Genomic DNA, 23,627 nt, shown 5'->3' with positions numbered 1-23,627 from the left:
AAATAAAATAAAAATAAGAGCAAAACTGATATATATATATATATACACACACACACACACACAAAAACCTCCCAAGCAAACAAAAAACAAGAACAAAAACAAAAACCAACATCAAAAAAGATATATACAATGACTTCCATCTCTTACACAGTTTGAAAAATTTCGATTACTTTTTCTTGTTTCTTGTCTCTTTAGTGTCAGCATCTTCTTACTCTCAATCTGTATTTAACCAAACTTCTGTTTAAATTAATATTTTCATAATATCTCTGATCAAGTCAGTGTGGCAGCAAGTTTGCGGCTATTAGTACACTCTGCTCCCATGGATCCCAATGCTATGCCATCCTGGGATCTGTAGTTTGGAAAGGCATCAGCATTCTTTCAGTTTATTTATTTACAATATTTACCGTATATACTCGAGTATAAGCCGACCCGAATATAAGCCGAAACACCTAATTTTACCACAAAAAAACTGGGAAAACATTGACTCCAGTACAAGCCGAGATACCAATAAAATTACATTAATTGAGGCATCAGCAGTTTAAATGTTTTTGAATGTTTACATCAAACTGTCATTTAAGATATGACTGTTCAACTCTGATTAAATCATTATTTTCATCTTCTTCAATGTAAATCGGCTTATGTATCCTTTTAATAATAATAGAGTGAAATAATACATGTAATAATAATAAATGCAGTAAAATAATAAATGTAATAATAGAGTAAAATAAATGTATTATTAATAATAAAAATAGAGTAAAGTAAACGTAAAAGTAACAATAATCGTGTAAAATAATAAATGTAGTAATAATAATTAATAGAGTAAAATGATAAATGTAACAATACCAATGATAATACAGAAAAATAATAAATATACCATATACTTGAGTATAAGCCGACCTGAATATAAGCCCACCAGGACCCTCACCCGAGTATAAGCTGAGGAGGTTTTTTTTCAGTCCTTAAAAAGGGCTGAAAAACTAGGCTTATACTCGAGTATATACAGTATATTCTGGCCTTCTCACACCGAAGGGGACTCAGGGCGGATCACAATGTACATATACATGGCAAACAATCAATTCCATTAGACATACGACATACAGACACAGAGGCAATTTAACATTTCCCAGCTTCCGGCTTCATGATGGTATGCTCAGTTCTGGCCACAGGGGGAGCTGCTGCTTCATCATCCATTGTGACATGAAGTCTTTGATGGAGTACTTCCTCATTCGTTTGCATGCTGCTGGACATTTTTATGGTGTTGTAAATTAGTTAAGGAGCCCCAGTGGTGAAGTGCGTTAAAGCGCTGAGCTGCTGAACTTGCAGACCGAAAAGTCCCAGGTTCAAACCCCGGGAGTGGCTTGAGCGCCCACTGTTAGCTCCAGCTTCTGCCAACCTAGCAGTTCGAAAACATGCCAATGTGAGTAGATCAATAGGTACCGCTCCGGCAGAAAGGTAACGGCGCTCCATGCAGTCATGCTGGCCACATGACCTTGGAGGTGTCTACGGACAACGCTGGCTCTTCGGCTTAGAAATGGAGATGAGCACCAATTCCCAGAGTCAGACATGACTGGACTTAACGTCAGGGGAAACCTTTACCTTTACTAAATTAGTTAAATTAGCCTCCCCGCATAAAGTGGTACCTAAATTTTCTATTCAACAGATGCAACTTTCTTTTGGGTTGCTTAGGGCAACAACGAGCTAGGCTATTTAATGGTCAGGCACTCAATCCAACCTGGGCTGGCTTCGAACTCATGACCTCTTGGTCAGTACTGATTTATTGCAGCTGGCTACTAACCACTTGCGCCACAGCTCGGCCCAAGGCTCAAGACCTTGTAAACTGCAGCTCTCTGCAGCTCTAGAGTAGATTCATTCTTCAGATGCATTCCAAGGTTTGGTGTTCTAACACTTGTTTTAAAGAAAGAATTCTCAGCAGGCAGCAACTATAATGTCCAAATCGTAGAGAGTGCATTTTTTGCCATTGCGCATTAGTTTTGGCAGCAAATACTTTTTTTGTTTCAGGGTTTTGAAAATTGAGGTGCACATTAGATTCGATAGCACGTTAGACTCAAGTAAATAGGCATAACTTGGGGTGGCATGAAGAGCCATATTGGATTAACCAAAGCCAAGGTTGAGGTTTCATCTGGGCTTGGGGAATGTAGATGCTTTCTTTTTTTCACGAGCATCGGTTGCACAGAAGCCGTCATGCGTACAGTCTTTTTTAATCTTCCACTCCCAACAGGGTTGTTTCAATCTGGTGATACAAACAATGGAGTCCAAAATGAGCATCGTCGCCGGGATCTCGTTTGGCATGGCCTGCTACCAGGTAAAGTATTCCTTCCCGAGCGCACTGTTCAGGCTAATTCTTTTTTGTGCTAATGGATGTGCGTTCCTCTTGCGCCTCGCACCTGCCTTCCTTCCTTGATGGTCGGACGGCCACAGAAATATGGGGACATCCAGGAGCTCTGGAATGGGCAGGGAAGGCCTTCTGCGTTCTCTCCCACATGGAATGACGGAGTGCAGGTGTCTGGCTCATGGCCAGGTACACATTGCATGAGGCCAGGTAGCCAGCTGTAGTGCGAGATGCATGGCGAGGGCCAATCTGCTATTTCCAGCGTCTTGGCAGCAGCAAAGCAATGCTATTAAGGTGGAGCAGTTTGCTCCCAAATCCTGCCAGGAGTTGGATTCTTTGAGCTTATGCACCTGTCTCGAGGCACTTACGGTCTAACATTTAAGCCATCCAGGTGCGCTATAGGGCATCTCGTGCGCTTGCCATGGCAGGAAGCAAAGTACAACTCTCTCCCGATTATGTGAAACTAACAATCACATTCTTTCTCGCAATGCATGCTTTATTTGTTGGATTATATTTATATTCCTCTCCAACTCTCTGTGGTTTGACCTCTCCGCCGTTTGCCCTTTCTTGCTCAAAGAAAGTGTATAATCCAGTTCAGATGGCAACAAGATAATCTTTTTTTCCTTCACGTTGCACAGAATGAAGCGATCACGTTCTGAGTGTCAGGTGAAGTAATTGGTTTTTTGTCCTCCTGGGTTAGGAACAAGCCCTCTTTCCCCTACTATTTGCGGACAGGTTTTTACATGGGAAAATTCAGACATATACTGCACACAAGACACAGCCTCTCCCAATCTGAGGTCCTGGTAATAGTTTAGATCAGGGGTCCCCAAACTTTTTATATAGGGGGACAGTTCACGGCCCCACAAACCGTTGGAGGGCTGGACTATAGTTTTACAAAAACTGTGAACAAATTCCTATGCACACTGCTCATATCTTATTTTGAACTAAACAAACAAAACGGGAACAAATACAGCCTCAATGTTAATAATAATCATCATCATATCATCACCATAATCATAATAAAAATAATAAAGAAGATTGGAAGAGACCCCTTGGGTCATTTAATCCAACCCCCTTCTGCCTTTGTGCTCCAAAAGCACAAGCAAAACACCCCTGACAGATGGCCTCCCAGCTTCATTATTATTATTATTATTATTATTATTATTATTATTATTAATAATAATAATAATAATACATCACACAGTCCTAAACGCTTGGGAAGTGTTCAACTTGTGATTTTGTGAAATGAAATCCAGCATATCTATCTTGTTTGCTGTGTTATACTGTGTCTTTGTGTCAATAATAATAATAATAATAATAATAATAATAATAATACATCACACAGTCCTAAATGCTTGGGAAGTGTTTGACTTGTGATTTTGTGAAATGAAATCCAGCATATCTATCTTGTTTGCTGTGTTATACTGTGTCTTTGTGTCAATAATAATAATTATTATTTATCCGCCACCGCGGGGGCCGGATAAATGGCTTTGATGGGCCGCATGTGGCCCCCAGGCCTTAGTTTGGGGACCCCTGGTTTAGATCAATGGGAGGGCATTTTTATTGTCAGCTAGCCAACAACCCACTTGGCAGCTGCTTTGGTCCTTTTCTCTGATGTATCTAGAGATGGACAGAAGAAATTGCTGTTTGTGTGCATTTACATTTTTATTGTACTGTATGGGTTATATTAAGGAGCTCCGGTGGCGAAGTGTGTTAAAGGGTTGAGCTGCTGAACTTGCGGACCAAAAGGTCCCAGGTTCAAATCCCGGGAGCGGCATGAGCGACCGCTATTAGCTCCAGCTTCTGCCAACCTAGCAGTTCGAAAACATGCAAATGTGAGTAGATCAATAGGTACCACTCCGGCAGGAAGGTAATGGCGCACCATGCAGACATGCAGGCCACATGACCTTGGAGGAGTCTACGGACAACGCCGGCTCTTCGGCTTAGAAATGGAGATGAGCACCAACCCCCAGGGTCAGACATGACTGGACTTAACGTCAGGGGAGACCTTTATTTTTACCTTTTATGGGTTATATTTGATGCTCTAAGCACTTTTGCACATCAATCTTGGGAGAAAAGCGAAGTAGAAGCAAATTTCAACCTTAATTTAACTTCTTTATTGGCTCGTGTGTACAACTCAGCTCCAAATTGCATTGTGGTGAAAGTTCAGTTACAAACAGTATGAACTTCAGACACTGTTGGTGATCCATGTAGTGCAAGCTGATAATGTGAAAGGGCTGGTACTTAGAGTACGTATTCAGGTTCATAATCTTTGTCTTATTAGATCACTGTGAGGGCATTTTTATTGTCAGCTAGCCAACCAACTCACTTGCAGCTGCTTTCGTCCTTTCCTCTGATGTACCTGGAAATGGACAGGAGAGACTACTGTTTGTGTGAATTTGCATGTTTATTGTATTGTATGGGGTATATTTGATACTCATAAGGACTTTTGCACATCAATTTTGGCAGAAGATCAAGGTATGTTCTGTCTCCCAGGAGTTTGACTTGCATTGTCCCATAGTTATAGGAAATAGCACCCTTTTTGCGTTTCTTCCAGGGTTGCTACAGACTCAGCAACACCCTGATAGTTAACTATCAACAGAGGTTTGTAGCCAGCCTGCAAAGCTTTTGCTGTTGTCGGCTTGCAAAAGTATATTTTTGATCTTGAGGGCCGCCCCTTTTTCCTGGGGATAAAATCTCCATTTTGAAAAGCCTTTTTTTTTTGCCTTCTACAAAACAGAGAAAGGAACTCAGATGTGCTTGTGTGGTCAAGCCAGGTCAGCTCAGACAAGCCATCATAAGTACTAACCTCTTGCCTTTAAAACTAGTTCTGAGTTTAGATAGGGAAATACCTGCTCTTCCTAAAATAGTAACTCAGCACTAGGGTAAAGAATATCCCAGGATTTCTCTGCCATTGGAAGAAGCTCTAACCACTTCGTCTCCAAGCTAGCTTTGAGTTTAGATAGGGAAATACCTGCTCTTTCTAAAATAGTAACTCAGCACTAGGGTAAAGAATATCCCAGGATTTCTCTGCCATTGGAAGAAGCTCTAACCCAGCAGCTAAGGGGAAAGGTAAAAAAAAAAAGGGGGGGGACATCTGCATGATTCATAAATTGACTGTTTGTATTTGTAACCTCAACAACTTGTGCCAAGCCTGTCAAGAACTTTGAGAAAATAAAAATCTTGTTTGATGTTCAATTTGGAGTGGCCTTAGTTGCTGGGAATCCTGAGCTTCAAGGCAAGGCCCCCGCAGTCCACCCGGCAAAGAAAGGAGCACATCTTAATTTTAACCAAAGGGTGCCTGGGTGTGACGGCACAAGATAGAAGCAAATTTCAACCGTAATTTCTTTATTGGCTCATGTGTACAGCCCAGCTCTAAATTGCATTGCATATTCTGCAGCGGTGAAAGTTCAGTTGCAAACAGTGTGAAGTTCACACTGTTTGGGGTATATTTGATACTAAGGACTTTTGCACATCAATCCTAGCAGAAGAGCAAGATAGAAGCAAATTTCAACTGTAATTTAATTTCTTTATTGGCTCATATGTACAGCCCAGCTCTAAATTGCATTGTGGTGAAAGTTCAGTTACAAACAGTATGAACTTCAGAAACAGTTGGTGATCCATGTAGTGCAAGCTGATAACCTGAAAGGAGTGGTATTGAGAGTGCGTATTCAGGTTGATGAATTCTGTCTTATCTCAACTGAAGATGGAATAAAAGAGGCTGTTGAAACTTCTTTCATTTTTGAAATCTCATTTCAGCTTCAGCTTGTACCACACAGCCAGTGGTTTCGGTTGTTTTCTTGTATTGCCCAGAAACAAGAGCGGAAATCCTTGGGAAGAAAACACATTTTTCACTTGTGGGTACCCATTAACTTTTCATCTTGCCTTTTTTTTCTTCCCCCAGTTGTTTGGCATCTTCCTTGCTTGTTGCCTGTCCCGATCAATCACGAATAATCAATACGAGATGGTGTAGATGGCTCTCCTGCAGGGTCGCATCTGCAATGAGGTAGGAGTCTTTTCGTCACGAGCCAGGTGTAAGTTTCACACTGAATTAAATGCATGCCTTTTCAAATAGGAGAAACGATCCTGTAAGGTATTGTCAAAGGCTTTCATGGCCGGAATCATTGGGTTGCTGTGAGTCTTTGGGTCTGTATGGCCACGTTCCAGAAGCATTCTCTCCTGACGTTTCGCCCACATCTATGGCAGGCATCCTCGGATGTTGTGAGATCTTTTGGAAACTAGGCAAATGGATTGTTAAAGGTTTTCATGGCCAGAATCACTGGGTTGCTGTGAGTCTTTGGGGCTGTATGGCCACGTTCCAGAAGCATTCTCTCCTGATGTTTAACCGACATCTATGGCAGGCATCCTCGGATGTTGTGAGATCTTTTGGAAACTAGGCAAATGGATTGTTAAAGGTTTTCATGGCCAGAATCACTGGGTTGCTGTGAGTCTTTGGGGCTGTATGGCCACGTTCCAGAAGCATTCTCTCCTGATGTTTAACCGACATCTATGGCAGGCATCCTCGGAGGTTGTGAGGTCTTTTGGAAACTAGGCAAATGGACTGTTGAAGGTTTTCATGGCCGGAATCACTGGGTTGCTGTGAGTCTTTGGGTCTGTATAGCCACGTTCCAGAAGCATTCTCTCCTGACGTTTCGCCCACATCTATGGCAGGCATCCTCAGAGGTTGTGAGCCCTTTTGGAAACTAGGCAAGTGGATTGTTGAAGGCTTTCATGGCTGGAATCACTGGGTTGCTGTGAGTCTTTGGGTCTGTATGGCCATGTTCCAGAAGCATTCTCTCCTGACATTTTGCCCACATCTATGGCAGGCATCCTCAGAGGTTGTGAGGTCTTTTGGAAACTAGGCAAGTGGATTGTTGAAGGTTTTCATGGCTGGAATCACTGGGTTGCTGTGAGTCTTTGGGTCTGTATGGCCATGTTCTAGAAGCATTCTCTCCTGATGTTTCACCCACATCTATGGCAGGCATCCTCAGATATTGTGAGGTCTTTTGGAAACTAGGCAAGTGGATTGTTGAAGGCTTTCATGGCTGGAATTACTGGGTTGCTGTGAGTCTTTGGGGCTGTATGGCCATGTTGCAGAAGTTTTCTCTCCTGATGTTTCACCCACATCTGTGGCAGGCGGCCTCACAACCTCTGGGGAAGACAAATCTTATTTTATATATTTATTTGCCATATTTACACCCTGCTCTTCTCACCCCAAAGGGGACATCTTCAAGCCTCCTCTAGTAATTTGTTTATCTATAATCCAACAACAACAAAAACAACTTTATTTTTATACCCTGCCTCCATCTCCCTAAAGGGACTCGGGGCGACTACTAATCCTATTGCTTACTTATTGTATGTATATTCTTGTATGCAGCTTCCTTTCCTTGCTCTATGTTTTTCCTGAGGGGCTGCAGACATCTGAGCACAGAGTACAGATTTCTTTAGACCTTGGGAATGCTCAGATTGCAGACTTGCAAACACTTGGCTGCTGTTTATTGCGACCGGATGGCACAGAAACCATCTGTAACTAAAATTGTAATTTCCAACAGGTCCGTCTTAGAAATGCAGATGTATTTTTGTTGTTGTTGTTGGTAATGAAATTAGGGTGCGTTTTCCAATGGATAGTATCTTACAATTGAAGAAATGCAGGAAGAGGGGAAAAAAGGAGGTTAATCTCTTAAGGCTTTCAAAGGGAATAGACAGCAGATGATTCAAAGCCGACAAATTGGAATCCTTTGCACAGTTGGTGGCTAATGTCTGGAATTTGCTACCAGACATAGTAAAGCCTTTGATGGCTTTGAAAAGGAACTAGAAATATGCAGGAGAGAGACACGAACATAAAAGCAGCTGTGTTATTTCAGAGCAGAAGCCTGTCCAGTTTTGTTTCTCGTATTTCTATGGGAAGATCATAAGAAGGGCACACATGCCATAGCACTCTCCTACCTGCGCTCTCCATTAATTTTTTTAATTTTTTAAATATTTTTATTTATGATTTTAGTTGTACATAAAAAGAAAGAACTACATGTTAGATATATATGAAAGCTGTATGTACAAATACATATTTCTTTCTTGGATATAAAAGTATTTCGTGAAGAAAGAAAAAAAAAAACCCAAACAAAACAAAACAAAATTGTACACACATATATGCGTGTTCCTTCCAGATCTTCTGCATGGCAAAGCATACAGTAGAGTATCACTTATCCAACACTTGCTTATCCAATGTTCTGGATTATCCAACACATTTTTGTAATCGATGTTTTCAATACATCGTGATATTTTGGTGCTAAATTCGTAAATACAGTAGAGTCTCACTTATCCAAGCCCCGCTTATCCAAGCTTCTGGATAATCCAAGCCATTTTTGTAGTCAATGTTTTCAATACATCATGATGTTTTGGTGCTAAATTAGTAAATCCAGTAATTACAACATAACATTACTGCGTATTGAACTGCTTTTTCTGTCAAATTTGTTGTCTAGCATGATGTTTTGGTGCTTAATTTGTAAAATCATAACCTCATTTGATGTTTAATAGGCTTTTCCTTAATCCCTCCTTGTTATCCAAGATATTCGCTTATCCAAGCTTCTGCCGGCCCGTTTAGCTTGGATAAGTGAGACTCTACTGTAGTTCTTAACTGGTTCCTACATCCCCTTGATTATTGCAATATTTTCAATTTTATCTATATTATTCCATTTGCAATTTGTGTTTTCTACATTTAACATATTATTTATTTATTTATTTATTTATTTATTTATTTATTTATTTACAGCATTTATATTCCGCTCTTCTCACCCCGAAGGGGACTCAGGGCGGATCACATTATACATATAGGCAAACATCCAATGCCTTTAAACATAGAACAAAGACAAACAAACATAGGCTCCGAGCGGGGCTCGAACTCATGACCTCCTATATCAACTACTAGCTGTGCCCGGCCACGCGTTGCTGTGGTGAAGTCTGGTGGTATGGGAAATAAAGTATTGAGGAATTGGTGGTAGTTAAGGTAAAGAGTAAAGGTGTGGAGTCCAGATAATCCAGTGCAAAGCAGATAATATAAGATTATAAATGGGTTATATATCTGTGTGGAAGGGCCTTGAGTCTACACTGCCATCTAATCCAGTTAAAATCTGATAATTTGTATTTTATAGGCAGTGTGGAAGAGACCTAAGTGAGGCCTAATTCTGCCTGTCCCCTGGGTGAGTGGGTTGCTAGGAGACCAAGTGGGCGGAGCTTAGCCTTCTAACTGGCAGCAATTGGATAAAAACAATTATTCCTCTCCCTCTAATTAGGACTTTATTTTTCTTTTCTTTTTGTTGTATCATCCTAGAGGCGTGGATGATGGGTTGTGTTGTCAATTTTCGAGGTTGTGGGGTGCTTAGTTTTGTTATTTTGGCGGTCGCCAGGATTCCATCACTCTTTTATATATATAGATATACTTATACCAATAAGTATATATCAACTATATACTTATACCAATTCGTCAGAGTCCATTTTGTTTTATCTTTCCAACCCCTCACTAAAACAATTTGTGCACATGCTATTAATTTGTCAATCATTTTTTTCTTTTTGTATATTCTTCACTTCCATTATCCTTGCATGTAGTACATTTCTATTAACTATTACTATTTGTAGATTTAGCATTCTATTGATTTCTTTTTTTAATATATATTTTTTATTAATTTATCAATCCAAATGTACAGGCTCACATTTCCTCATTCTACAATGTCTCAAACACATCACGTTGCATACAATCCAACAACAACAAAAATCAAGAACATCCCCAAGCATTTCCCATCAGTCTTTTAACTTTTCCATTACAACTTCACTATACATCTCTCCACTACACACCCTTCATCTACCTATACATGCTTTATTTTCAATATTATTATTATTAATTTATAATTCAAAATGTATAAGTATACATTCTTTCCTCATTTTACAGTATCCCAGACATATCACATTGTATGCAATCCAACAATAAAGAAAAATCAGAATCAAAACATCTTTATGCATATTTCTTATCAATTTTAGACTTTTCCATTACAACTTTACTACATATCTCTCTACTACACCTTTTTATCTACTTATACATGTTTTATTTATTATTATTATTATCGTTATAATTGTTATACCTTCTCCCCCTCTTCCCTTCCTCTTATTTTGTGCCACCTTCACCAGGACCAACCAACTCATACTGTTTCACAAGTCCAAAATTTCATTGTCTCTGTTGCATGTAGTGCATTTCTATTAACTATTACTATTTGTAGATTTAGCATTCTATTGATTTCTCCTTCAATCATTCTCCAGTATTCTTGCACCCGATCGCACTCCCATATCATATGATTGAACACCCCTCTTTGTTCACAACCGTGCCAACACCTATCTTTCATCCCTGGTAAAAAACGTGAAAGTTGTGCAGGAGTTCTGTACCATTTTTGTAACATTTTCCTTCTTGCTTCCCTTAATACATTGTACTTTTCTTTTGCTATATTACTTATTTCCCTTTGTATATCTTCCCTCTCAATTTCCATGTCCATTCTCCATGTTTGGAAAATTTCCTCTGTTATTTCTTCTTTTACCGTTATAATTTGTTCATACAGATCTCCTGCTACCTTCTTTTCCTCTCTCAAACATTTTCTAATCACCTTCTCAAATGGACTGTCCTGTTCTCTAATTTTTGTTTTGTTTCCCTTATGTCTATGGGAAGATCATAAGAAGGGCAGAAATGCCATAGCACTCTCCTACCTGCTCTCTTCATTAACTTCTAGTAGCCATGCAACAGACAAACACAGCGGCGTTCTGGAATGTCAACCTTGCCGTATAATTTGTTGTTTTCTATTCTTTGTTTTCAGGATTTGGGGACAGTTTCTTTGTATCTTAAAAACAAACAAAAAGGACTCTTTTGGGAACGACTTTGCTGGCAGACGCAAGCTCCTGGAATCCCGGCCGATGACACTACATTTCCCGGACCTGTTTCTTTTCTTTTGGACCTGAACACAATGATATAGTACAGGTTTCACCTTCGGGTTGTTGTCAGGGCTGTTTTGAAAGAATGCTGGATGGAATAGATAGCAAATAGCAAGTTATTGGCTTAACTTCTTCAGGGCAAGGACAGCAACTATGTCCAGAATTTGGCCTCTTAGCCGATTCTCCAAGACGAACTTAAAGAGAGAGATGAAGCCTTGTTGCAATTTAACACTCCATTCTTGTTTGGTCCCTCACCTTCACTTTATTTATAGTTTTCCACTTAAATAGTATCTTTTTTAGAATTAAATATGACAACTTGGAAGTCAAAAATAATAATAACCGACATTTGTTAGAGACCCTTTGCCTTTAATGTGTTGTATTCTGCATTAAGAAGACAGGCAACAACTAAAGTCACCTTAAAAATGTCAAAGTGTGCCTTGAACTGAAAGTACAGCAGTGTCTCACTTATCCAAAATAAATGGGCCGGCAGAACGTTGGATAAGCGAATATGTTGGATAATAAGGAGAGATTAAGAAGAAGCCTATTAAACATCAAATTAGGTTATGATTTTACAAATTAAGCACCAAAACATCATGTTATACAACAAATCTGACAGAAAAAGTAGTTCAATAGGCAGTAATGCTATGTAGTAATTACTGTATTTATGAATTTAGCACCAAAATATCACGATATATTGAAAACATTGACTACAAAACTGCATTGGATAATCCAGAACGTTGGATAAGCGAGTGTTGGATAAGTGAGACTCTACTGTACCAGCAATTTTGCCTTCTAAATGTTGTGACTAGATCTAGGTTTGCTGTGAGTTTTCCAGGCCGAATAGCCATGTTCCTGAAGCCTTCTCTCCTGACATTTCGCCCACATCCTCAGGCATCCTCAAAGGTTGTGAGGTATATTTTAAAAAAACTAAGCAAGGAAGTAGATAATCTGGATTCAGAAACTAGATTATATCACAGTGTAGATCCAGCCTCAGTCTTGAATCCAGAAGCATTCTCTCCTGACGTTTCGCCCACATCTAAGGCAGGCATCCTCAAAGGTTGTGAAGTATATTGGAAAAAAAAAACTAAGCAAGGAAGTAGATAATCTGGATTCAGAAACTGGATTATATCACAATGTAGATCCAGCCTCAGTCTTGAATCCAGAAGCATTCTCTCCTGACGTTTCGTTCACATCTAAGGCAGGCATCCTCAAACGTTATGAGGTATATTGAAAAAAAAACTAAGCAAGGAAGTAGATAATCTGGATTCAGAAACTGGATTATGTCACAGTGTAGATCCAGCCTTAGTCTTGAATCCAGAAGCATTCTCTCCTGACGTTTCGCCCACATCTAGGTCAAGCATCTTCAGAGGTTGTGAGGTCTGTTGGAAACTAGACAAGAGGGGGTTTGTAATATCTGTAGAATAATGTCCAGGGTGGGAGAAAGAAAGAACTCTTGCCTGTTGGAAGCAAGTGTGAATGTTGCCATTGGCCACCCTGATTAGCATTGAATAGCCTTGCAGCTTCAAAGCCTGGCTGCTTTCTGCCTGGGGGAAGTCCCTTGTTGGGAGGTGTTAGCTGGCCCTGATGGTTTCCTGTCTGGAATTCCCTTAGACCATGGTGATAACTGTTGGATACATCTCTTTTCCCGGACAGCGAACAGGTTTCGGTGTTCTTGGTGGTGGCGGCTCAATTTTTAAAAATTCTTTAGAGCAGGTACAGTAGAGTCTCACTTATCCAACATAAACAGGCCAGCAGAACGTTGGATAAGCAAATATGTTGGATAATAAGGAGAGATTAAGGAAAAGCCTATTACACGTCAAATTAGGTTATGATTTTACAAATTAAGCACCAAAACATCATGTTATACAACAAATCTGACAGAAAACGTAGTTCAATATGCAATAATGCTATGTAGTAATTACTGCATTTACGAATTTAGCACCAAAATATCACGTTGTATAGAAAACATTGACTACAAAAATGTGTTGGATAATCCAGAACGTTGGATAAGCGAGTGTTGTGTAAGTGAGACTACTGTAATTCAATGGACATACGTGGCCACTAAGGTGTTTGGATGAGTTCCTGAAAACATACCACTTGAACACAAACAGCCATTACTACAAGTAAATAGTGCTGCCTTCAAATGGGTTTCCTTTGGTTCCTTCCAAACTCAGGATTCTGCAGGAAAATTGCCCCTTTTGCCTTATTCTTGTCAGAGTAATTCGCAGCATAGCAGCAGTTGTATGTTGTCAATGGAGCGCAGAAACGAAGAGACGTCAGAAACGATGTTAAAAATATACACAAAGCTTTACTTTACAAGACAAACAGAATTGCAGACGAACACAGGCTTGGCTTTCACTCCAGGCAGACACAAACTCAGAACAGAGCTAGATCTCAACTGACGCAATCAGTAATGTACAAACACACTTGAGTCTGGACACTCCCAAGGTTCCAGCCACTCATCAAGGTCAACACAGCTTCTCGTCATTAACTCTTTACAGACTGGAGCATACTCTGGATGATGCAACCTGTATGCAATACAAGCTAGACACAAATTTCATTAAAACACTACCAATACACAAATCCCTCATTAACAATTCTAAGGATTTAGAGTGTCATTGTGAAGTACAGCAGCTGGTATAACACTAAGGGTGCTATATGTACAACTGTTTTCATTTTATGAACACTACATGCTGTAGTTTTACATTTCCTTATCCAAAACCGTGTCAAATTCAGCATGGCTGTAAAGGTTGTTTACGCTCCATTCTGTCTTGTCCTCTTGGAAAAGGGGGATGTTGGCCCCTTCTACTGCCATATAAAATTCAGAATATCTGCTTTGAACTGGATTATATGGCAGCGTAGACTCCTCTAATCCAGTTCAATGCAGATAATATGGATAATCTATATATATAAAAGAGTGATGGCATCAGGGCAGCAGACAAAACAACAAAACTACAGGCCCCCAACCTCGAAATTTGACAACACAACCCATCATTCACGACTCTAGGTTGATACAACAAAAAGAAAAGAAAAAAAAGTCCTAATTACAGGGAGAGGAATAATAGTTTTTATCCAATTGCTGCCAGTTTGAAGGCTACGCTCCATCCACTTGGTCTCCTAGCAACCTACTCAGCCCAGGGGACAGGCACAGTTAGGCCTCACTTAGGCCTCTTCCACAGATTATCAGATTTTAACTGGATTATATGGCAGTGTAGACTCAAGGCCCTTCCACACAGCTATATAACCCATTTAGAATCTTATATTATCTGCTTTGAACTGGATTATCTTGACTCCACACTGCCATATAATCCACTTCAGTGTGCATACTAAACAAAAAGACTACCATACAACAGACATTCAGTACCACCATTACCTCAACAATTTCTCACCAACACCACCAGACAAGCCACAGCAACGCGTGGCCGGGCACAGCTAGTCTTGTTTTATAATCTGGATTATATAGCAGTGCAGAAGGGACTGTGGTCTGCTTTGGAGTGGCTTCTTGGAAACTTTGCTTGGTTGGACTACAACTGCTATCAATCCCTAGCCATTCTGGCCATTGGTGATGCTAAACGTGGATTCTGGGAGCTGTACTTCCAACAAAGTTAAGTTTGCAAAGCTCTGTCTTGCCCAAATCATCCCTCTCGGTGCACCTATTGCTGTTTGTTTTTATTTGTATGGCCTAAATAATTTATTCTTCTTAATTTTATATAGGATTTTCATCATTGCTTTGTTTCCCTGGCGTTATCATGGTCGGCCTTGGGATCCTTTGCTCTTGAATCTGCCTCCAAAATTGGACCTGGGAACAGGATAAAAGGGATTTTTTTGCATTTGTGCCTGTTGAAATAAACTCAGTCTCCTCACTCTAGTCTTTTGCGTTTGGCAAAAGGCTTCCCACTTTCTTTCTTTCCTTCTTTCATTTTCAACTGATTTATTTTATTGCTATTTTTTTTAAAGTGTTATTTGGATAAAGCCTTTTAGGATTGACTTGATAATTTTTGTGTCGAGAGGTTCTGTGTGTGGGAAGCGGAGGTTTAGCATTAGAGTCAGGGCCCCGCAGATTAGTCACGATTTCGATCGGCAGTATTATTATGCTCTTGAGCAGATTTTTTTTGGTATTAAATAGGAAGTCCTCTTTGCCTTGAAAATGTAATAAATAATTGCATATCTTTTATTCTTCAATTCCGTCTTTGATTTGATGGATGTCTTAATGCTTGCCTTGGTTCATTATTTCTTGGGAAAGGAAGGATGGGACACGGGGCACACGGCCATGAAGACTCCTGCAAATCTAAATAAATGTTCTATTGAATCCTGCAAAACTATGGATGACTCCTTCAACTTCAGGCTGTTAGAAATGCCTTGAAGTCTCATTTCTTTCTTAAATCTCCATTGTATATACTCGAGTGTAAGCCTAGTTTTTCAGCCCTTTTTTTAAGACTGAAAAAGCCCCCGTCGGCTTATATTCGGGTGAGGATCCTGGTTGGCTTATATTTGGGCCAGCTTATACTCGAGAATATATGGTACATTTATTATTTTTCTCTATTATTGCTGCTACTATTACATTTATTTTACTCTATTTTTATTATTATTATTAATACATTTATTATTTCACTCTGATATTATTATTATTGCATTTATTATTTTACTCTATTTATTATTACTTGTATTATTTTCCTGTATTATTTATTTATTATTATTATTATTACAGTAGAGTCTCACTTATCCAACATAAACGGGCCGGCAGAATGTTGGATAAGCGAATATGTTGGATAATAAGGAGAGATTAAGGAAAAGCCTATTAAGCATCAAATTAGGTTATGATTTTACAAATTAAGCACCAAAACATCATGTTATACAACAAATTTGACAGAAAAAGTAGTTCAATACACAGTAATGTCATGTTGTAATTACTGTATTTACGAATTTAGCACCAAAATATCACGATATATTGAAAACATTGACTACAAAAATGCGTTGGATAATCCAGAACGTTGGATACGTGAGTGTTGGATAAGTGAGACTCTACTGTATTATTATAGTGTCAGCTTCGCTTTGTGTTTTCAATCTTGTGAGGCTTATGAAGCCTCTATTAAAAATGGTGGACAGCTGTGGAGGCAGTGACAAGAATCCATCCTAAAAGGAATCCTATAAGTATTTTAATACAAAAAGAGACTAGCCAGGTTATATGTTTTAGTATTTATTGTTGCTTAGAATATACAACAAAATGGATTTTAAGGGATAAAAAATACATTGCACTTGCAGGCTTTAGAACTATACATTAGTAGATGAAAATGAACATAGAGCAAGAATATAAAAATATAGTGAACCTTTGACATCCCCTGGGGTTTGGTTCCAGGATCCCCCCAAGGATACGGAAAGCTATGGATGTTCAAATCCTATGATATGCAAATGGTGTCTCTTATGTAAAAAGACTTGCTTTTGTGAGCTTTCATTTTTGAATATTGCCAAACTGAATGCAGAATGTGTGTATACAGAGGGCTGACTGCAATGACATAAGGTAAAGGTTTCCCCTGACGTTAAGTCCAGTCATGTCCGACTCCGGAGGTTGGTGCTCATCTCCATTTCTAAGCCGAAGAGCCGGCGTTGTCTGTAGACACCTCCAAGGTCATGTGGCCGCTGGCATGACTGCATGGAGCGCCGTTACCCTCCCGCAGGAGCAGTACCTATTGATCTACTCACATTTCAATGTTTTCTAACTTCTGTGTTGGTAGAAGCTTGGGCTAACAGTGGGGGCTCACTGCGCTTCCCCAATGCGAACCTGTGACCTTTCGGTCCGCAAGTTTAGCAGCTCAGTGCTTTAACATGCTGCGCCATTAGGGGATATTGTTTCCTAAAGCTTGTTCTCAGCAATTTATTACGGTCTATGACCAGAATATATAGAAATGGGCACAGGTGCCCGAAAGGGGAATCGCAGTTCCCATAAAAGTCAGATAAAAGAGCAAGTTAAAAACATGCTATAATAAAAACAATAATAAAGCTTGTTAATATACAGTATTTCTAATTTTTTTGTCTGTTGGAGGCAAGCATGAATGCTGCAATTAGCATGTAATGGCCTTGCAGCTTTAACGCCTGGCTGATTCCTGCCTGGGTGAATCCTTTGTTGGGATGTGTTAGCTAGCCCTATTTATTTCTTGTGTGCAATTCACCTGTTTTCAGAGTGTTGTCCCTCCCCCCCCCCAGGAGAGTTTTCAAATGTCACATTTGCATGTTTTTTGAACTGCTAGGTTGGCAGAAGCTGGAGCTGACAGCGGGCACTCACTCCGCTCCCCGGGTTTGAACCTGAGACCTTTCGGTCTGCAATTTCAGCAGTTCAGTGCTTTAACATGCTGCGCCATTAGGGGATATTGTTTCCTAAAGCTTGTTAATCTACAGTATTTCTATTTTTTTTGTTTGTAATGGCCTTGCAGCTTTAACACCTGGCTGATTCCTGCCTGGGTGAATCCTTTGTTGGGATGTGTTAGCTAGCCCTATTTATTTCTTGTGTGCAATTCACCTGTTTTCAGAGTGTTGTCCCCCCCCCCCCCCCAGGAGAGTTTTCAAATGTCACATTTGCATGTTTTCGAACTGCTAGGTTGGCAGAAGCTGGAGCTGACAGCGGGCACTCACTCTGCTCCGCAGGTTTGAACCTGGGACCTTTCGGTCCGCAAGTTCAGCAGCTCAGTGCTTTAACATGCTGCGCCATTAGGGGATATTGTTTCCTAAAGCTTGTTAATCTACAGTATTTCTAATTTTTTTTGTCTGTAATGACCTTGCAGCTTTAACGCCTGGCTGATTCCTGCCTGGGTGAATCCTTTGTTGGGATGTGTTAGCTAGCCCTATTTATTTCTTGTGTGCAATTCACCTGTTTTCAGAGTGTTGTCCCCCCTGCCCCCCCCCCCAGGAGAGTTTTCAAATGTCACATTTGCATGTTTTCGAACTGCTAGGTTGGCAGAAGCTGTGGCTAACAGAGGGAGCTCACTCCGCTCTCCGGGTTTGAACCTGGGACCTTTCGGTCTGCATTTCAGCAGCTCAGCGCTTTAACACACTGAGCCACTGGAGGCTCCTGCAATGATATATTTCATGAGAAAACAAATTAAGAGCTAGCACTGTTTCTTCCCTATGAAATGCATGGGGTTGCTATAAGTTGGGTGACTTGAAGGCATATTTTGCACACACAACAGTCATTTGCCAAACACGAACAGCTGTATAATTTTAATCATCTAAACGCTAGAAAGTCCCACGGGCCTCATTAGACTCGATGGCCGAGGTGGGTGATCTGAGTGCTATTCTCTTCCCTGAAACGTGACCGGGACTGTCTTCTGTGGTGTGCCATTGAGCTTCATCAGCCAAAGTAAACAACTCCCTGTTTCAAGCATAATACGTGGTGAATGGGCAGCAAGGCCTTTGTTGTGCCAGGGAATTCTTCCATTGGGAGGCTTTTAGGAGAGTGCTTCTCATTTTCAACAAGCGGTGTGAGATCCCAGGGTGCCTTGTTGTAAGTGAGAAATACAGAGCGAGCTGTTCAGGTTGCATAGGGACTACTGATATGGGTAAGAAGGCTACTGCAAGTTGGCGAACTAGTTGTGGGCTCCTTTGGTTTGTGGGTGCCTTGTGAACTCCCTTTGGCCTTTGCAAACTATTTTCGTTTTCTCCATAAAGCCATCAAACGCTCATTGTGAGGGAGCCAGATGCCTTCCGTGGATGCTGTGCATCTGTTGTAGGGATATTGTGTTTCTCCAAGTATCCAAACATACGAGCATTACATTAGCAAAGGCAATTATTTACCCCAGCGAGGAAAATTAGCGGCGCAATCATCGTTGGAGTGCGGTTGTGCAGCTGCCCGACGCGCATTGATCAGCGCTGGTGACACGGACGCCTAGGGCCCCAGGTTCCTCTGCGCCGATTGTGACATTTGTCTTCTCGAAGAAATAAAGTTGAGTGATTTGGAAGTGCTTTCCCACAAACTCCGAAACTGACAAGACAATGCCCAGGCTTTCATCCTTTTTCTCTCCACAGGAAATCCAACTGAAACGTCTGCGCTGAGCTTGAAGAATCTCTCGTTGGTTGAATAGGTTAGAATTAGAGGAGCTGCTAATGCTTGTTTGGGCTTCTCGCCGGAGTGAGGATGACACAAGCCTTCCTGAACCCACTGTTTGCTTGTCAAGATTGCCCTGCGGTTCAGGAAATTGGAGTTTCGAGCTCATTTCTCCTTGATGCCAGACTGTGCCTGCCTCTCCGTTTACCCTTTTCTAAAGGAAAGTATAGTATTGAAGCTATCTTTCAGAAAGGCATCTTTTTTTCTGCAGTGTCCCAAATGTTAGCTTGCAGAAGGTGGATGCAAAGGATGCAATGCAAGCACACCTTGCTTTTCTAGTGCAGACAGTTGTGTGTTGTATGTTTTCAAGTTGTTTCTCACTTATGGAGACCCAAACTACAGCTCGTGGGCCACGTGAGGCCCATCAAAGCAATTTATCCGGCCCCGGCGGCGGCTTCCTCCTTCTCCGCCAAGGAAGCTATTCCAGAGCTTTGCTTGTGTTTATAACAATACAATAGAGTCTCACTTATCCAACACTCGCTTATCCAACATTCTGGATTATCCAATGCATTTTTGTAGTCAATGTTTTCAATATATCGTGATATTTTGGTGCTAAATTCGTAAATACAGTAATTACAACATAACATTACTGCGTATTGAACTACAGTAGAGTCTCACTTATCCAACACTCACTTATCCAACATTCTGGATTATCCAACGCATTTTCGTAGTCAATGTTTTCCATATATCGTGATATTTTGGTGCTAAATTTGTAAATACAGTAATTACAACATAACATTACTGCGTATTGAACTACTTTTTCTGCCAAATTTGTTGTATAACATGATATTTTGGTGCTTAATTTGTAAAATCATAACCTAATTTGATGTTTAATAGGCTTTTCCTTAATGCCTCCTTATAATCCAACATATTCACTTATCCAACATTCTGCCGGCCCGTTTATGTTGGCTAAGTGAGACTCTACTGTACTTTTTCTGTCAAATTTGTTGTGTAACATGATGTTTTGGTGCTTAATTTGTAAAATCATAACCCATTTTGATGTTTAATAGGCTTTTTCTTAATCTCTCCTTATTATCCAACATATTCGCTTATCCAACATTCTGCCGGCCCGTTTATATTGGATAAGTGAGACTCTACTGTATTTTAATTATTATTTAACGGTATTTTAGTTATAATTAATAATTAATTAATTATTAAGGGGTGCTTTTGTGCACAAAGGCAGAAGGGTTTTTTAAAATTGTGTTTTTATTTGTCTGATGGTTGTAATTACCCGGGCTCGGCCTCATGTAAGCCGCCCAAGTCCCTTTAGGGAGATGGAGGCGGGATATAAAAATAAAGTAATTATTACCTATTATTAAGGGGGTTGGACTAAATGGCCCAAGGGGTCTCTTCCAACCATCATCATCATCATCATCATCAACATTGGAGCCTCCGGTGGCCTAGGGGATAAAAGCCTTGTGACTTGAAGGTTGGGTTGCTGACCTGAAGGCTGCCAGGTTCGAATCCCAGCCAGGGAGAGTGTGGATGAGCTCCCTCTATCAGCTCCAGCTCCATGCGGGGACATGACAGAAGCCTCCCACAAGGATGGTAAAACATTAGAACATCCGGGCGTCCCCTGGGCAACGTCCTTGCAGATGGCCAATTCTCTCACACCAGAAGCAACTTGCAGTTTCTCAAGTCGCTCCTCACAAAAAAACCCCACTTAAGATCATGGTGTTGCGGTGGGTTAAATCCTTGTGCCAGCAGGACTGATGACTTGAAGGTTGGGTTGCTGACCTGAAGGTTGCCGGTTTGAATCCAACCCAGGGAGAGCGTGGATGAGCTCCCTCTATCAGCTCCAGCTCCATGCAGGGACACGAGAGAAGCCTCCCACAAGGATGGTAAAAACATCAAAACATCCGGGCAATGTCCCCTGGGCAACGTCCTTGCAGATGGCCAATTCTCTCACTCCAGAAGCAACTCAGGTTGCTCCTGATATGAAATTTTTTTTTTAACATTGAGGCTGTATTGGTTCCTGTTTTGTTTTGTTTTGTTTTTTTACTTCAAAATAAGATATGTGCAGTGTGCATAGGAATTTGTTCATAGGTTTTTTAAAAAGAAACTGTAGTCTGGCCCTCCAGCGGTCTGTTTAAAAAGTTTGGGGACCCTGCCCTAAGGAAACCTATCGTGGAATTTTCTTGGCAAGATTTTTCAGATGGGTATTGCGGCTGAGAGAGTGCGACTTGCTCAATGGGTTTCTATGGCCAAGCGGCAATTCATAGCCTTGCTGGCACTCAAACAGTTGGATAGCGCACTGCAATTTAGCTCGAGAGAGAGAAATGCATTGGTGAAGGCTGCCCTCCTGTGGCTTTTCAGATGAGCTTTCAAATGCTGCTCGAATTGAAAATGGATTTTTCCTAGCTGCCTAGCCTGACTGTATTTGATTCTCGCTTAGTGAAATATATAGAGAACTTAAATGCCTTTTCAGTAAAATTTTCAAAAATTGATGTATATATATTTTTCGCCAGACACCATAAGCATTTTAGGACTACAACCACAAAAAGGGGGGAAAAAGCATGAAGTGGCAGCAATTTCTTTGCACGGTAGGGCAAATGCACCTTTATTTTGGCAATCAGCGCTCAATATAGAGTCATGCAGAGAAATTGAATAGTCTGTATATACATTTCCATGCAGGTAAGATGACAGTCTTATAGCAGTAGGCACGGAGTATGTGTAGCTGGCTGTAAAGCAGCAGCAAGAGGATACCGTCTGGTTTGAGGGGAGAGAGTTACAGGAATAATAAAATGTAATAAAATGGGGCAGGTGCAGTATTAGTCCTAAAATCCTACAGCTAAGCTCCCTTCCCAAAGCACCAACGATGTGTAGAGATACTCAGGTTGATAGATCGAGGATGTAGCACCACTCATTGTCTGAGTCAGTCTTCCATTCATTCAGGGATGAGGAATGGGTTGGAATACAATTCCCATGAGTCCTCACCATTGGCTGAACCCTTGTGCTGGCTAGACTGCTGACCTGAAGGTTGGGTTGCTAACCTGAAAGCTGGCGGTTCGAATCTGCGAGATGGGGTGAGCTTCCATCTGTCAGCTCTAGCTTACGGGGACATGAGAGAAGCCTCCCAGCAGGATGGTAACACATTCTGGCATCCGCAGGTTGCCAGGTTCGAATCCAACCTGGGGAGAGCGCAGATGAGCTCCCTCTGTCAGCTCTAGCTTACGGGGACATGAGAGAAGCCTCCCAGCAGGATGGTAACACATTCTGGCATCCGCAGGTTGCCAGGTTCGAATCCAACCTGGGGAGAGCGCAGATGAGCTCCCTCTGTCAGCTCTAGCTTACGGGGACATGAGAGAAGCCTCCCAGCAGGATGGTAATACATTCTGGCATCCGCAGGCTGCCAGGTTCGAATCCAACCTGGGGAGAGCGCAGATGAGCTCCCTCTGTCAGCTCCAGCTCCATGCAGGGACATGAGAGAAGCCTCCCACAAGGATGGTAAAAACATCACAACATCTGGGCAATGTTCCCTGGGCAACGTCCTTGCAGACAGCCAATTCTCTCACACCAGAAGCAACTTGTAGTTTCTCAAGTAGCTCCTGACACGAAAAAAATCCCCAGGGCAACATCTCTGTAGACAGCCAATTCTCTCACACCAGAAGTGACTTGCAGTTTCTCAAGTAGATCCTGACATGAAAAAAAAAATCCCCAGGGCAACATCTCTGTAGACAGCCAATTCTCTCAATTGCAGTATGTTCTCAAGTTGCTTCTGATACTATTAAAAAAACATTGACAGCTAGGGCTGGTTGAAGTTGATTTCAGATGGTTGATCGTTGCAGATAATATTTTCATCTGAACCTAGGAGTCTGACTGAAACCAAACCTATCTAGTCCAATACTGTGTATTGTAGCAGTTGTTTGGGTTTTGCGTATGGGTTCTTATAGCTGATCCTTAACAAATAAATAAACTGGATATGACAAGGACTAAAATTAGGGCAGTCTTTATTGTTGCCCTATGTCCTCTTCCCTATGGAAATGGTTAACATAGTGAAACTATACTGGGCTTCAGTAAATAGGTTATAGGTTCCTTGCCACCTTCACCCCTTTTAGTTGTCTAGTTGGGGTTAGACAATAATGAGGAGTGGGAGGACGCTTTATGCTGTTCTTGCTGCAAGGTGGAGTTCATAACACGTCCCCATAGGAATGGCCTAGGAAGACTCTACGTACTGCTACGGCATACTTATTTGTCTTCCTCGGCTAAGCATGC

General features: G+C 41.0%; 1 protein-coding gene across 2 annotated transcripts in view; it reads left to right on the top strand.

The window, feature by feature from the left end:
* The window catches only part of tspan6 (tetraspanin 6), a 45,676-nt gene extending 24,303 nt beyond the window's left edge, over positions 1 to 21,373 (top strand). Inside the window, exons 6-8 of one of the 2 annotated variants that reach the window (XM_062963716.1) lie at positions 2,240 to 2,323; positions 6,255 to 6,356; positions 19,334 to 21,373. In XM_062963716.1, coding sequence (XP_062819786.1) covers positions 2,240 to 2,323; positions 6,255 to 6,323 — 153 coding nt within the window. In that variant the 3' untranslated portion in view covers positions 6,324 to 6,356; positions 19,334 to 21,373. Of the gene's footprint in view, positions 1 to 2,239; positions 2,324 to 6,254; positions 6,357 to 11,202; positions 11,674 to 19,333 lie in introns of those variants that run through there. The other variant, XM_062963715.1, reaches the window with a different exon arrangement.
* Positions 21,374 to 23,627: the final 2,254 nt, after the last annotated feature.

This window comes from Anolis carolinensis, unplaced genomic scaffold (assembly GCF_035594765.1).
Source record: "Anolis carolinensis isolate JA03-04 unplaced genomic scaffold, rAnoCar3.1.pri scaffold_12, whole genome shotgun sequence".
In the NCBI taxonomy this organism is placed as follows: Eukaryota; Metazoa; Chordata; class Lepidosauria; order Squamata; family Dactyloidae; genus Anolis; species Anolis carolinensis.
Note: the sequence above shows the minus strand (reverse complement) of the source record. Positions and strands in the feature narration are given on the sequence as shown.